Below are 13,150 nucleotides of genomic sequence, written 5' to 3'. Positions count from 1 at the left end.
AGAGGTCAGAGGTCGACCTCCCGCCCCCCCCCGAACATTCATTTAAACCTTCAGATGAGAAGAAAAACTGAGGTCCTGACTCAGCGGTTTCTTGAAAAGAGTAGGGGTGTTATCCCAGTGTCCTGGCCAAATTTCCCATTGACTTTTACCAGTTATGGCCTCCTAAAAATCCCTGTCACTGAATTGGCTTCATCACTGGGGTGTGGTGAGCATACTGGTGCACTATGGCTGCCATCACATCATCCAGGTGGGGCTGCACACTGGTGGTGGAGGGGAGATTACCTGTAAAGCGCTTTCAGTGGAGTGTCCAGAAGAGCGCTATATAAGTGTAAGAAATTATTATTATTATTATTATTATTAGCTCCATTACCAAGCATTTTTAAGAACAACATTGTCATGGCCGTTTGTGTGGGTTTTATAACGCTTGGCTGTCGAACAGCGCGATCACTCTCCCTGCTGGCGTGAGGGAGACCAGGTGAGTGGGGTGGACTGATCACCCCCAAAAACTCAGTCCAGTTCAAAATGCTTTATTTATCCCCAGGGGGGATATCTGTATCCCATTTGACTGCGGCCTCAGTGAGTCTCAGTCTCCTGCATGGCGACGCAGTGCGCTCCGTCAGCAGGCCTTGCCAGCAAGAGGTTGGTGGTGTTCTTGCTGGAAAAGACAGACAGGAAGTAACGTCCTTCAAATCATTGTGGTCCCTAATCCAGGAAGGGTTTCTCCAAAAGCCCAATATGCAGGGATTAGACTCACGTTATCAGCACTTTAATTCTGGATAAGACCCTAATACACAATAAAGGGTTTAAGATCAGATACTGGACATCAGGAATAACATGCTGTATCTAATCTGTTGGGTGGGCCTTCAGTTCCTGCCTGGAGGGTGTTGTTTGCGAGGTGGACAGGTCTGCAGCTGGGTGATTCTCTTTTTGAACATCTGGAACACTTGCCCACAGACTTGGGCATTTCAGGGAGAAAAGGCGCCTAACTGTGTGACAGTGAAAGGCAGATCTATCAACACACAATAGACAACAGCTGGAGTCTCATCGTTCACAAGGCGATGGGTATCAGATTTTCAATGAAACCTGGACGTCCTGCTTTTATTTTAATGAATAAATAACCCATCGATTGAAGCGTTAGTTCTCAATATATCCTGGTGAGGTCCATGTATAAACTTCTGCACGACATGCAGAATTCTGCAGACAAAAGTCCTCACAGATTCCTGCCAGAATCCACAGAGTTTTGTCAGGAGTTCCGGTTACAGTTTTAGAAAGGATCCCCTGTGGGATTTAGATTTGATCTGTGTCACCACACAGGTGGGAAAGGAAACAATGAGTCCGAGGATATAATTCTTCCGAATCAACAGTGAAACACTGACCTGAGGACACATAGAAACTATGTGGATATGCATTTAAACCTGAGAACAGGTGACCCCTTTACACAAAGGGTTGTGGGAGTGTGGAACAAGCTACCCAGCCACGATGCTGAAGCTGATGTTTGTCTTTTGAGAAATGGATGAAATTCTTGAATTAGCTACTAATAACCAATGGAACTATATGGGGCAAACAACCCCTCTCATTTGTAAACTGATGTTCATACAAACAGGTCAGCAATAGACTTGCAAGACCAATGTAATTTTTTTTTATGTTGCAGTAATAATGGCCCTCCAGCGATTCAGAAGGGGAGTAGCTGGTGCTTGTCAGCAGTTACACATACTTTGGCACTATTGCTGATTGCAGGCTAACCTTTGAGGACAACACAGATGCCACAGGTAAAACGAGCCAACAGTGATTGACCTTCCTGTGAAAGCTCTGCTCTTTTAATGTGTTCTGTACAGTGATGACCATATTCTGTAAAACGGTTTTAACATTCACTGTGGTAGCCTGGCTTGGTACCTTGAGTCCATGCAGACTGAGCAGGATAGTGAAGGCAGCCAGCAGAGTTATCAGTGCCCAAGGACTGGAGCTGACAGACATCTACTAGCAGACAGGCAGTGCAGAAGGCCAGTGTAATCACTGACTGTAACGACCACCCCTTGCACAGTAAATCTGAGCTCCTTCCATTGGTCCATTTAATTACCCAGATTTAATGCAATAGAACTAAATGATCTTTCATCCCCACAGCTATTAACCTGCCCTGTTTAGAGAAATAACTAATTGTTGCTTTTTTATTTTAATATGTATCTTATGTATCTGTCACACACACACTGATAACCCAACTTCTTTATTTATCTATTCTGGACAGGGAGGATTATTTTAAGCTTCTAGCTAGTTTTTTTAATCTTGTGCACTTGTGTGTTTTTATTTGTTAATGGATTCATGCTCCTGGAAATGTATTATATAATTTGTCCATCTTTAACCTGGCAGATTTCCCAGTATGAACAACAAGGAAGGGCAGCACAGTGTGGCTAGCACTGCTGCCTCGCAGAGCTGGGGCCCAGGGCTCAGCTCCTGGGGTGCTGTCTGTGTGGAGCTTGTATGTTCTCCCTGGTTTTGTGAGGGTTCCTCTGGGTGAGGCTCTGGTTTCCCACAGTCAGAAAACATACTGCAAAGTTAAAGTGGCTTCTAGGAAAACTGGCCCAGGTCTGTGCGTGTCTGCATCTGTGTCTGTTGTGTGCCCTGGACTGGCGACCCATCCAGTATGTACCATGCCTTGAAGATGGATGGACAATAAAGTGAGGAATTAAATAAGCAATTAAGGTTCCCTATATTGTGGGGCACAGTGAGCCTGCACTGTGGAGGGCCCTTCAGTCTGTGAATCGTCTGTTCTCTCTGGCTACATCTCCCAAAACTACATACGGTAACGCACTTGGTCCAAGGTCTCAGTCTTGCACCAGAGTGAAGAGTTGGCTTGTTGGTCAGACCACAGTCTGCATTGAAAGAAAAACAACATCTTTCTGCCCAGTACATATGACATATGTGTTTTTTTTTAACTGGCATTGCAACACTCCTTAGAAATCTTTTGCTCTTTGTCAAAATAAAAGCCATGTTCAGGTCATTTATTTTCTGTCCTGGGCCCGTTTCCTTTTTTAAGATGACTCGTTGTGAGACAGCTACGTGTACAAGGTGCCGTCAGGAAATAACAAATCGACCGGTGGGCTGACAGAGAGCCTGCGCTGCAGCACAGACAGCAGATCAGCTGTACCTGCGGCCAGGTGTGCAAACCGGCTCCTGTCTGCTCCAATTTCTCAGCCATCGCTGGGGGCAGATACTGACACTATTTCTGTATTATATATCGCATTGCGCCTGCGTCATATCACTTACAAATTCAAATTCAGCTCTATTGGCATGTCCAGTAAATTACAGTGTTGCCAAAGCATATACAATCAATACAATATCTACCTACATTTATAATACAAATACATCATGGGACATTTAAATACAACATACGACACATACAACATTATGGAGAGACAAGCTCAGGGTTCCTGGGTATCAGGCAGGAGATCACGTACTGGGCTGCCAGCCCGATTGAGCTCCCTTGACACTTACTCTCAGTGTCACCCTTTTTTATCTCACACCTTCAGAGTAAACAGAGCCATTATCCACAGTGCAGTAGCTCCTTAGCCAGCGGGATTTGAATATGAAATGAGTGTGTCTACAACATCAAAGGCAGGTGAGGAAACTGGGGTTCAGTACTGCAGGCCAGGGCTTCAGAGACTGCCCTCTCATCACACGGACTGGAGGGCTAAGGGTATTTCTCTCCTTCGCCCACAAGCACCTTTTATGAGGAAGCTGTCAAATTAGCAAAGAGTCAAACATGAAAGAGACTGAAGGTGCCTGCAGGAGCCTGGCTGTCTCTACCCCCCCCCCACACCCCTCCATACACACACACAAACCCCAACCCTCACTGGCTCAGATCACACACAGAAGCTCTCGCATATTAACATCTTCATCTGCAACAGATGCTAATTGTCGGCAAGCGCTGTGGCTGTGGGCACATTCAAAAGAAGCGGCGGCAGTTAAAATGGCGTCTAACTGGGAAGAGAAAGGCAGATCGTGTTGATCCCAGTTTTCGGTCTGGGTCCTAATTGAGGATTTGTTCAATATTTAATTGCACCCCCCCCCACCCACACACACACGTCTGCAGTCATTAAGGAGCTGCTGTCTCCAGCTCTGCAGCAGGCTGCTGTGTCTCAAGTGCTTTGATAGGGCCGTTGATAACAGGCTCCGAGGGGGGGAGGGCAGGGGGGGCTGGCCCTAGGTGGGGAGTATATAAGGCCACCTGGCGAGCCCAGAACCACCACAGAGCTCCTGGGAGCCATCGCAGACCACAGCACAGCCAGAGCACAGCGCAGGACAGACCACGGCCATGCTTCTCTTCCTGACCACACTGGGGCTGCTGGGAGCAGCCCTGGGCTTCGACCTCAGCCAGCCCACCCGCTGCGTGGCCATACCCCTGGAGATGGGCGTCTGCCAGGACGTGGGGTACAGCGAAATGCGGCTGCCCAATTTCCTGGGGCACAGCAGCCTGGAGAGGGAGGTGGTGCCCCGGTCCGAGGACTGGAAGCCCCTTTTACAGACTGGCTGTCACCCCCAGGCCCGAGCCTTCCTCTGCGCCCTCATTGCCCCGGTGTGCCTCGACACGTGAGTACAGAGCCCCCCCCCGCGCTCCCCCTGGCTTGCAATGAGGTTGTCATGCCTGGCTTTCAAGTTAATGAGTTATGTGTTGAATGTTGCGTGTAAATGGCCTATGATGTATTTGTATTATAAATGTCTGTGGATATTGTAACATTGACGTTTGGCAACACTGGAATTTATCAGTCAGGCTAATAAAGCTGTTTGAATTGAGTGCATTGCAAGGTTTGGAACATCTGTACAGCTGTGCTAAGCTGGACAGCAAGGAAACAGCCCGACTCCAAGTGAAACAGGCTCCCACGTCTGTGAGTCTGCGCTGTCAGGTCAGTGTGTGACTGTGCCTCTCCCCCGGTCCCTGCAGGTTTATCCAGCCCTGCCGCAGCCTGTGTGTGGCCGTGAGGGACAGCTGTGCCCCCGTGCTGGCCTGCCAGGGACACTCCTGGCCTGAGCAGCTGGACTGCGATCGCTTCCCGGCCCATGAGGACATGTGTCTCACTCCCGTCTCCAAACACGCCCAGCACTTCTACAAAGGTCAGCCTCTTGGGTCTGGCAGGAAAGCAGGTTACGGAGAAGAGAATTACCCTCTGACGACTCACAGGTGGAAGTTTAGATGGCACCGGGAGGGTGGAACAAGCTACCCAGCCTTGTCCTTGAAGCCGATACCCCAGCTGTCCTAGCTGTTCAAGAAACAGTTAGAGATCCTTGCATGGACTCGCTACGAAATAGCAAGGCAGCTAGATGGGCTGAACAGCCTCCTCTTGATTGTAACCTTTCTTATGTTCGTGGTAGGGGAGAGGAAGCTAGGAAATAGTTATCGATAAACTAAATAGATCCCTTAATTTGTAAAAACCTTTCCTCTCAAGGCAGTGGCATGTCATAAACACTGAAATCGTAATGGAGAGCAGTAACAAAAAAGCAAAATCAAAGGTAAAAATGACAGGACTGGCAGAGAAGTGAGTTTTCAGCTGCGTTTTGGAGGTCGCCCGAGAGATTGCGCAGACAGGGACTGTGGATCCTCTCAGCTGACCACTGCCTGTTTTTTTTCTCCAGCTCTGCCCAGACCCCAGTGTCAGGGGTGCCCCGAAGTTGAGGAGCCCTTCTCTTCTAAGACGGTGCTGGGTGCTCTCTGTCAGCATGACTTTGGTAAGTGATTTGTGTCTTACTATCTTAATTGCCTTGCATGAAAACCTCCTTTCTGTTTTATATGGTACCTTTATGGTCCATTGCATCTCGAGCAGCTGTACAATAATATAATTAAGCACAAGTAAGACAGGAGTGCACATCCTGGAACAAATAAATATATCTTGAAGCTAATTAAACAGAAGTCCAGTACACAAGTGGGTTTGAAGGCTCTGAAGGCTCGGAAACTGGTGATTGACCTGCAAGATCTGATGTGGGCTGTGATGTGGAGGTGATTCCTCTACCTTGGATCACCAGATCGGAAAGCTCAGTCCTTCCAGAGTTTCGTCTGTTGGGACCGAAAAGGGGCTGGTGTCTGAGGTCGGTAAAGGACATGTAGGTGTGTAGGGGGGTCAATGGTTTACTGTTGTAGTCAGGAGACAAACTGTTCAGGCTGTTAAAAGAGAGCAGTAGTGTTTGAATCTCAGTCTAAAAGCCACGGGGAGCCAGTGCAGGGAAGCTAAAACAGGCGTTATGTGGTTATGTGGTGTTATATGGTCATGCACTTTGGTTAAAATGCAGGCAGCTGTGTGGTGCAAGCAGGTGTTTGCAGGAGTCTGTAGAAAGCTGGAGGCTGTGAAGATGTCCGTGTGACAAGGACGGCTCAGTCTGCTCTGCCATTTACCTCCACCGATCTGCTGCCTGGGAGGCATCCTCCTGGGGGAGGTGCTCTTTAGGATGAGAAGTGAAACCAAGAGGCCGATTCTTCGCGGTGGTTAAAGATCTCAGACTGCTGTTTGAAAGCGTTGGTGTCCCCTATTCCAAGTCTGAAGATGTGCTTAGGCAGGGCTATTCCAAGTGTCTTCCTTTGCTGTAACTGGCTAATTCGTTCTTTCTTCTCCACTTCCGTCAGATGCAGACTGATCTGCCGCTGTGCCCCTTTCACAGGGTAGTGTGAAGTTCTTTCAGAAGGAAAGCACAATGCAAATGCAGTGTACTGTACTATTCTTTAAGAGCCATTCAACCACCGAGAGGCCATTCAGCCCCGTCTAACCCAATTGTTAATTAGTAGCTAATTAACCAGTGAAAGAGCTTCAACAAAATGGCTGGACATCTTGTTCCAGACTCCCCTAAACCTTAGTGTAAAGAAATAGAAATTATTTGCTCCTGCTGTGCTGTTGTTTCTGCTCTGTTTATTGATGTCCTGAGCATACCATTCAGCCTGTCTAACCCATCTGCTAATTAGCATCTAATTGACCTGAGAGGCTCATCCTTGAAAGTGAAACAGCTTCAATGAAAATAGCTGGGCAGTTTGTACCAGACTCCTACAACCCTTCGTGTAAAGAAACTGGGAATTATTTGTTGCTCACCGTGCTGCTGCTTGGGCATACTGCGAGAGGCTGTGATGTTTTAATTGCTCGTGCTGAATCAAGGCTGTCTCCTGTTCTCCTGCTCAGTCCTGCTGTTTCTTTCTCGCAGCAGTGAAAGTGAAGGTGTCCAGGCGGCGACTGCCCTCGGAGGACCCCGAGTTTGCAGTGGAGGGGCGTGTGGAGTTCATCAGCCAAGGGCCCCTGCTGCCCTACGACACCCACAGTCTGCTGCAGCAGTGGCTGCTCATCAACCCGCGCTGCGCCCACGCTCTCGCCCGCCCGGGTCGCACACAGCTCCACCTGCTGGCAGGAGACGTGCAGCCGGACGGCACAGTCGCCGTCACCCGCGTCTTCCTGTGGCACAAGAGAGATATGCAGCTCACTTCCGCCGTGCGCAAGTGGAAACACCACAAATGTTAGCACAGAAACTGTGGGAGGTCAGGAGAACACCAATCTGCACTGAACTGTGTTGGACAACAGCACACCTGGCTCCACTGAACAGGGCTGGACAACAGCCCACCGGACTGGGGTGTGCTGAGCTGGGCTGGACAGCAGCACACCTGGTTCCACTGAACTGGGCTGGACAACAACACACTGGACTGCGGTGTGCTGAGCTGGACTGGACAACAGTACACCTGGCTTCACTGAGCTGGGCTGGACAGCAGCACACCGGGCTGCACTGAGCTGGGCTGGACAGCAGCACACCAGTCTGCACTGAGCAGGGCTGGACAGCAGAACACCAGGCTGCACTGAGCAGGGCTGGACAGCAGCACACCAGTCTGCACTGAGCAGGGCTGGACAGCAGCACACTGACCGGGCTTCACTGAGCTGGGCTGGACAGCAGCACACCAGGCTGCTCTTAGCTGGAACCACAACCAAGGCACTCGGGAACTGAGAGGATAATGAGACAAGAGTATCCTGGGGCTGGACTATGAGCAAGGCCTGGGGCAGGTTGGGACTGTACAGCAGGGGTGTGCAGGGTATTATAATAATAATAATAATAATAATAATAATAATAATAATAATAATAATAATAATAATTGCTTACACTTATATAGTGATGGAGCTGGGCAATCTGCTAGTCTCTAAAGGTCCCCTGCTGAGCCAATGGGCCACAGTCTGCCTGCTTCTGCTGCAACAAGCTAGCAGGGCTGGGAAGGGAGGAAGTAAATGCACTTGTAACAGGGCTCAGTGGCAATTATGTACCAGGTCCAGTGCCAATGAGCCCTGTTACACACTCTTGAACAGATCCTTATTGTAAATAAAAGCTGAAATGTAAAAAGTTATAATAATTATACTAAATATGATCGTGTATTTAAAACATTAAAAGCGACCTGCAAAGTGTAAAGTCTTTTAAAGGTTGCTAGTGCTGTTGCTGTGTTTGTTTTTTCGCAAATATGCAGTGTGTAAAATAAACTGTAGTGTTATGTCTGACTCTTCTGACCTATTTCATCATCATCTCATGGCCCGGTAGAGTATATTTACCCAGGTGAGGGGTAACAGAAGTGACACATACACACCTTCAGGGGGATTTCTGGGCAAACGTGAATATCAGACCACTTAAAAGGAGAAAAGTCTGACAAAAGCCCAGCCCCTGGGGTGAAGGTGTGAAAGAGGTGTTGTAGGGGTGGCTTTGCTCATGAATGCAGAGAAAGGCAGCCAACATTGGCTCTGCTCACACTGTCAGCTTCCGGGAGAGTGTGTGATCTCCAGTCATGCCAGAGGAACTCTGTAATAATAATAATTAGCATTACAGAGGATCACTCCCTGTTCCTTAGGCTGTGATAGGTAATACCACACTAGGCTGCAGCTCTATTGATACAACTCTAATTCCAGAGTATTTCTTGCAGTAGTTTCTTAGCTTAGTTTGTTCAGGCTGTTTACTGAGCCTGAACTGCATCAGGCTCTGGTTTGCCTCGTCGTTTCAGAACTGGCCATAAACTCTGTCTGTGTGTGACAGATTGTATTAGGTATTGAATTCTTTGCCACTTATCGGGCTCCTTGTGCATATGTAAGCTTTAATAAGCTTTTGCCAGTTTACAAACCTTACCAAGACCTGTTTTCGTTACACTGTTGACAAATAAGATAAATTACAAATACACAGACGAACAGCAGTGCTACTGCGGCAAAGAATTGTTTTCTGAATTTCTAAACCTCTCTAGGGAGATACCTGCAGATCAGCACACAGCAGACGCAGGTAGACAATTACTAGGCTGTCTCTAGAGAGAACCTACAGGGCAAACACAGGCAGCACAGACTCGGAACACCTTCACTGGAACTTAGAAATTTGGGAAAAACATCAGAAAGAGAGGCAGGTCAGTTTAACGCCTCTTATTTTAACTTCGGATAGTCTTCTTAGGGGAATAGTGCCACCTAGAGGTTCATCATCGCCACTTCCAAGATCACTGCAACCACAGCGCTTATCGGCCCACGTAACCCCCTGGACAGCTCAAGCAGTTATCTCCTGCACTCAGATTATCAATCAATTAACATCCAATACATTCTTCCATCTGTACAGAACTGTAGGCATTCACAATAAATACAGTAAAAAAACAATATGAGCACTAAGGAAAGTAAAAGGGCAAAATGTTCAATCAAATCTGGGTTTGTGTGGGTCTAGTAGTGGTGGTATATCTGTTTGGCACTCGTGCACTACACAACTCTGCCACCGTAAAAGTCCATGAAACAGGAAAACGGTGTCAAGCATAAAAACGCTCCGCTTCTCGCACTGTCCGCCCCTGCAGTGGTCACATTTCCCTGTTCTGGCGACCCATGCGGTTCCCCAGCCTGCAGCCCTCGGAACAGCTCAAGGAACTCCCTCTGATCGCTTAAACGGTTGACTTCTATTACTGCACGGGAATTTACTGATAACCCCCAGTGCGCTCGGCCATACCCGACTGGGAAAATCCGCTGCCCGTCACCTACACATGCCGGTGGGGGGGGGGGAGCAAGGGGCTCCGGAACAGTCCATTCTCGGGAGTAGGGGGGGGGGATCTGGAAACTACGATCCGACATCTAGATCTAGATAAACTTCCCAGACACTTTTGCTATCATCATGAATGTGGTTGAGCAAAACACAACTTACTGCTGTAAGCGGAGTTGCATTGCCTTTCTTTCTTGTGACATACGTACTAAAATATTCGCACACCTCAGACACAACCCACCCGCTGCTTCTCAGCTTAAACTGTCGTCACTTCCGCTGCATGAACCACGCGCTTTGCAAACGCACAACAACAATAACAACAACATGGTGGTCCGGTCCGGAGACGGGGGAAGGTACGGAGTCTAATGTGAGTGTTTTTTAAAGATATATGTATTTCATTTCTATTCGTCTAATGATAAGTTCAGTTCTCTTGTGAAATCTAGACAAAAGCCTTTCGCCGCGGTAAGAAGGAACATACGAGGAGGCAGAAGTTAGATCATGTGTGTTTCTGCTTGAAAGTAGTACATGGTAGCATAGTTTAAGACTAGTAAATTAGAGTTATGAATCGGTGCTTATTTAGACTGCATCTCCTTTTTAAAAAAGCAGAGGTGTTGCACCGGTGGCCTGGCTAAAGCGTGCTTCGGTCTTGTACAGTCCGGCCTCTCCAGATTTCACCCTAATGAAACCGGTGAAGCAGTGTCTCTCTTCTCCAGCTGACCTGCTGTGTAGAGTAGGGTTGGGCGGCGAGGTTTGGGAGTGTACACCGAGAGCACTCGGCACAGCAAGACAACACGATTGTTCTGCAAACACCGAAAACGTGATCATGACCAACCCTCTGACTAAGAGCTGAAGAGACTGGTAGAGAACACCCCTACAGGAAGACATTTTGCGAAGAATTATAAAAATAAAATAAAAAAAGATCTTCTGCCACTTTAAATGTACCTTGACATTTAAACTTTAAAAAAAAACAATTGCCAGTTGTGTTTTGTTTCCATTTTTATGTGTTGTTTTACATGAGAACTGCTTTTCTTCATCTACGAGGAAGTGTCTGTTTCAGTATTTTATATGCAGATTGAATTTGCTGTTACAGTCTTCCGTTTGTGTTCATGTTCAACCACCACCCTGAAGACTTCAAAACGCATCGACACGATTTTGTTTATTGTTGATTAACGGTGATCTGACCAGTTTTTTTAAAAACTTGCTTGCCTAAGCTAATCATTCAGTGATCAAACGTTCAAGGTGATATCGCAGAAACAGAAGCCGTCAGCGCAGAACTAGACACACATTCTGCCTGTTGTGACTCACTTGGCAATTCTCAGAGACACTTTGTCAAACCTTTAACACACACACACTTTAGCACAGCTCTCATTGTGAAAACCTGTGTCTTCTTGCTGTACGTTTTCTACTTAAAAGGCCAAGGTCTTTTAAATCACACACTGTCTTTGCAAATCCACAGGCACGTATCCTAATAGTTGATTATGTTTGCAAAACTTTTGTAACGAGGCTCAAAAGTGGAGTTGGAGCTGCCGGAACAGCTTCATCTGTTTTTTTTTTCCCTTTATCTGAAGTGCCCGCGTCTGCTCTGTGGTCGTCCAGGAGCTTCAGGGCTGTGCCCCTGGCCCTGCCCGCTGCCGCCACTGAGAACCCCTGGACTGTCCTCTGCGCCCGAGGTGGGCGTTGGCGTCGAGTACCCGCGGCAGTCGCCTGATCCCCGCCGCTCGCCATGCCACGTAAAGGGGGGTCACGCGAGCTGCCGGACTTCCAGAGGGGGCGCATTGTGGGCCGCTGGTCTGTGGGCGAGAGCCAGAGGAAGATCTCGAGGGCGCTGGGCATCCCCGTGTCCACGGTGAACAGGGTGATCGTGCAGTACAGGAGGTGCCGCAAGACCAGCGTCTGCGCGCGGCCCGGGCGCCCCAAGCCGTCCGGGAGGCTGCTGCGAGCCGTGAAGAGGTGCGTGGAGGCCGAGCCCCAGCAGCACGCCGCCGACATGGCCCGGCGCTTCCGGGTGTCCACGCGGACCATGCGCCGCTACCTGCACAGCCTGGGCTACTACGGCAAACGGGGCATGTCTTAGCCCGCCCGCTTCCCACCCCGTTTCGAGTGGCTCCTGCTGTGGGCTTGCTGCCCTCGTGGACAGCGATGGTCCCGTTCCAGGGGTCGTGCTGCACGAGGGGGACGGAACCGCAGGGGACTGGAGAGGTGTACCCCCGTTCTCGTCCAGTGGAGCAGCGGTCAGGGCTCTGGCACAGTCCCAAGACCCAGGTGGGAGTTCCTAGAGCAAAGTGCTTTACTGAGGTTACTGCAGCACACCCAGCTTTCTAAACCAGGTGCCCAGAAGTGTGCAAAGACAGCTTCCCCGTAAGGCGCTCTGGGCAATGTTCTGCTGAATTATAACCGGAAAGATTAAGGATATTGTGGATAGCAAGGCCCTTAACCCCAACTGCTCCAGGGGAGCAGTATAAATGGCTGACCCTGTGCTCTGATCCCCAGCTTCTCTCTCTGTCTGTGTGTCTCATGGAGAGCAAGCAGGGGTATGTGAAAAGACAAATTCCTAATACAAGATATTGTATAGGGCCAATAAAGTGATCTTATCTTATATACAGGTAGTGGACAGAAAAAATGGTAACACTGATACAAAGTCACTTAACAGGCTGTTGGGCCATCACTTGTGGCCAGTGCAGCCCGTATGGCAGTCGTCTGCGTGTCGAGAACAGTGAAGGACGATTCATCTCGCCATATCGCGTTTCTCCACTGCCCGGCAGTCCTTTGCCAGTGCTTTTCGCAACACTGGGCCTGTGGCCGTGCATTGCCAGGTGTGAGGAATGGTTTTCGCACTTCGGCCCCGACTGCGTGGAGTTCTCAGCGGCCCAGCTTTCGATGAAACTGGCTGCTCGCTCCTCAGATTGCTGGATCTGGAAATGCGTGGCTGACTTGCCGTGCACGTCTTTAATGAATACACAGCTGTCCTGATCTGTGGCTGTAGTAGTTCAGGGATATAGCTGCGTCAGCATGAGTAGTCTGCAAAGGAACAAGTAATAGGTTTATTCCATGCTGAAAAAAAGAAGAAAGAAAACTTCTTGGAAGAAGGCTCCACGGCCGAAACGTTGTGTTTTCTTTCTTCTTTTTTTCAGCATGGAATAAACCTATTACATGATCTCTGGCT

At 48.7% G+C, this 13,150-nt stretch overlaps 1 protein-coding gene and 1 long non-coding RNA gene across 3 annotated transcripts; one reads left to right on the top strand and one right to left on the bottom strand.

Annotated features, from left to right (window-relative positions):
* Positions 1-478: 478 nt before the first annotated feature.
* On the bottom strand, positions 479-9,985 carry LOC107077984 (uncharacterized). 2 transcript variants are annotated; one of them, XR_011190100.1, is made up of 5 exons: positions 9,958-9,985; positions 8,113-8,215; positions 7,065-7,418; positions 2,807-2,867; positions 479-655 (listed from the first exon to the last, which is right to left on the bottom strand). It is a non-coding gene; the product is annotated as an uncharacterized lncRNA (long non-coding RNA). The 2 variants fall into 2 exon arrangements; XR_001478959.2 differs by lacking the exon at positions 2,807-2,867.
* On the top strand, positions 3,380-8,034 carry szl (sizzled). The gene is made up of 4 exons (XM_006633240.3): positions 3,380-4,584; positions 4,937-5,106; positions 5,626-5,718; positions 7,174-8,034. The coding sequence occupies exons 1-4, from the start codon at positions 4,310-4,312 to the stop codon at positions 7,482-7,484; spliced, it is 849 nt and encodes a 282-aa protein (XP_006633303.2). The 5' UTR covers positions 3,380-4,309; the 3' UTR covers positions 7,485-8,034.
* Positions 9,986-13,150: the final 3,165 nt, after the last annotated feature.

The sequence above is a fragment of the Lepisosteus oculatus genome, chromosome 7 (assembly GCF_040954835.1).
Source record: "Lepisosteus oculatus isolate fLepOcu1 chromosome 7, fLepOcu1.hap2, whole genome shotgun sequence".
Taxonomy (NCBI): domain Eukaryota; kingdom Metazoa; phylum Chordata; class Actinopteri; order Semionotiformes; family Lepisosteidae; genus Lepisosteus; species Lepisosteus oculatus.
Note: the sequence above shows the minus strand (reverse complement) of the source record. Positions and strands in the feature narration are given on the sequence as shown.

Excerpts from the sequence above, each read along its gene's own strand:
- szl (XM_006633240.3), top strand. The coding sequence starts at position 4,310 with ATGCTTCTCTTCCTGACCACACTGGGGCTGCTGGGAGCAGCCCTGGGC. Across the intron at positions 5,107-5,625 it reads CGCCCAGCACTTCTACAAAG|CTCTGCCCAGACCCCAGTGT; the intron begins GTCAGCCTCTTG and ends TTTTTTCTCCAG. Across the intron at positions 5,719-7,173 it reads TCTCTGTCAGCATGACTTTG|CAGTGAAAGTGAAGGTGTCC; the intron begins GTAAGTGATTTG and ends TCTTTCTCGCAG.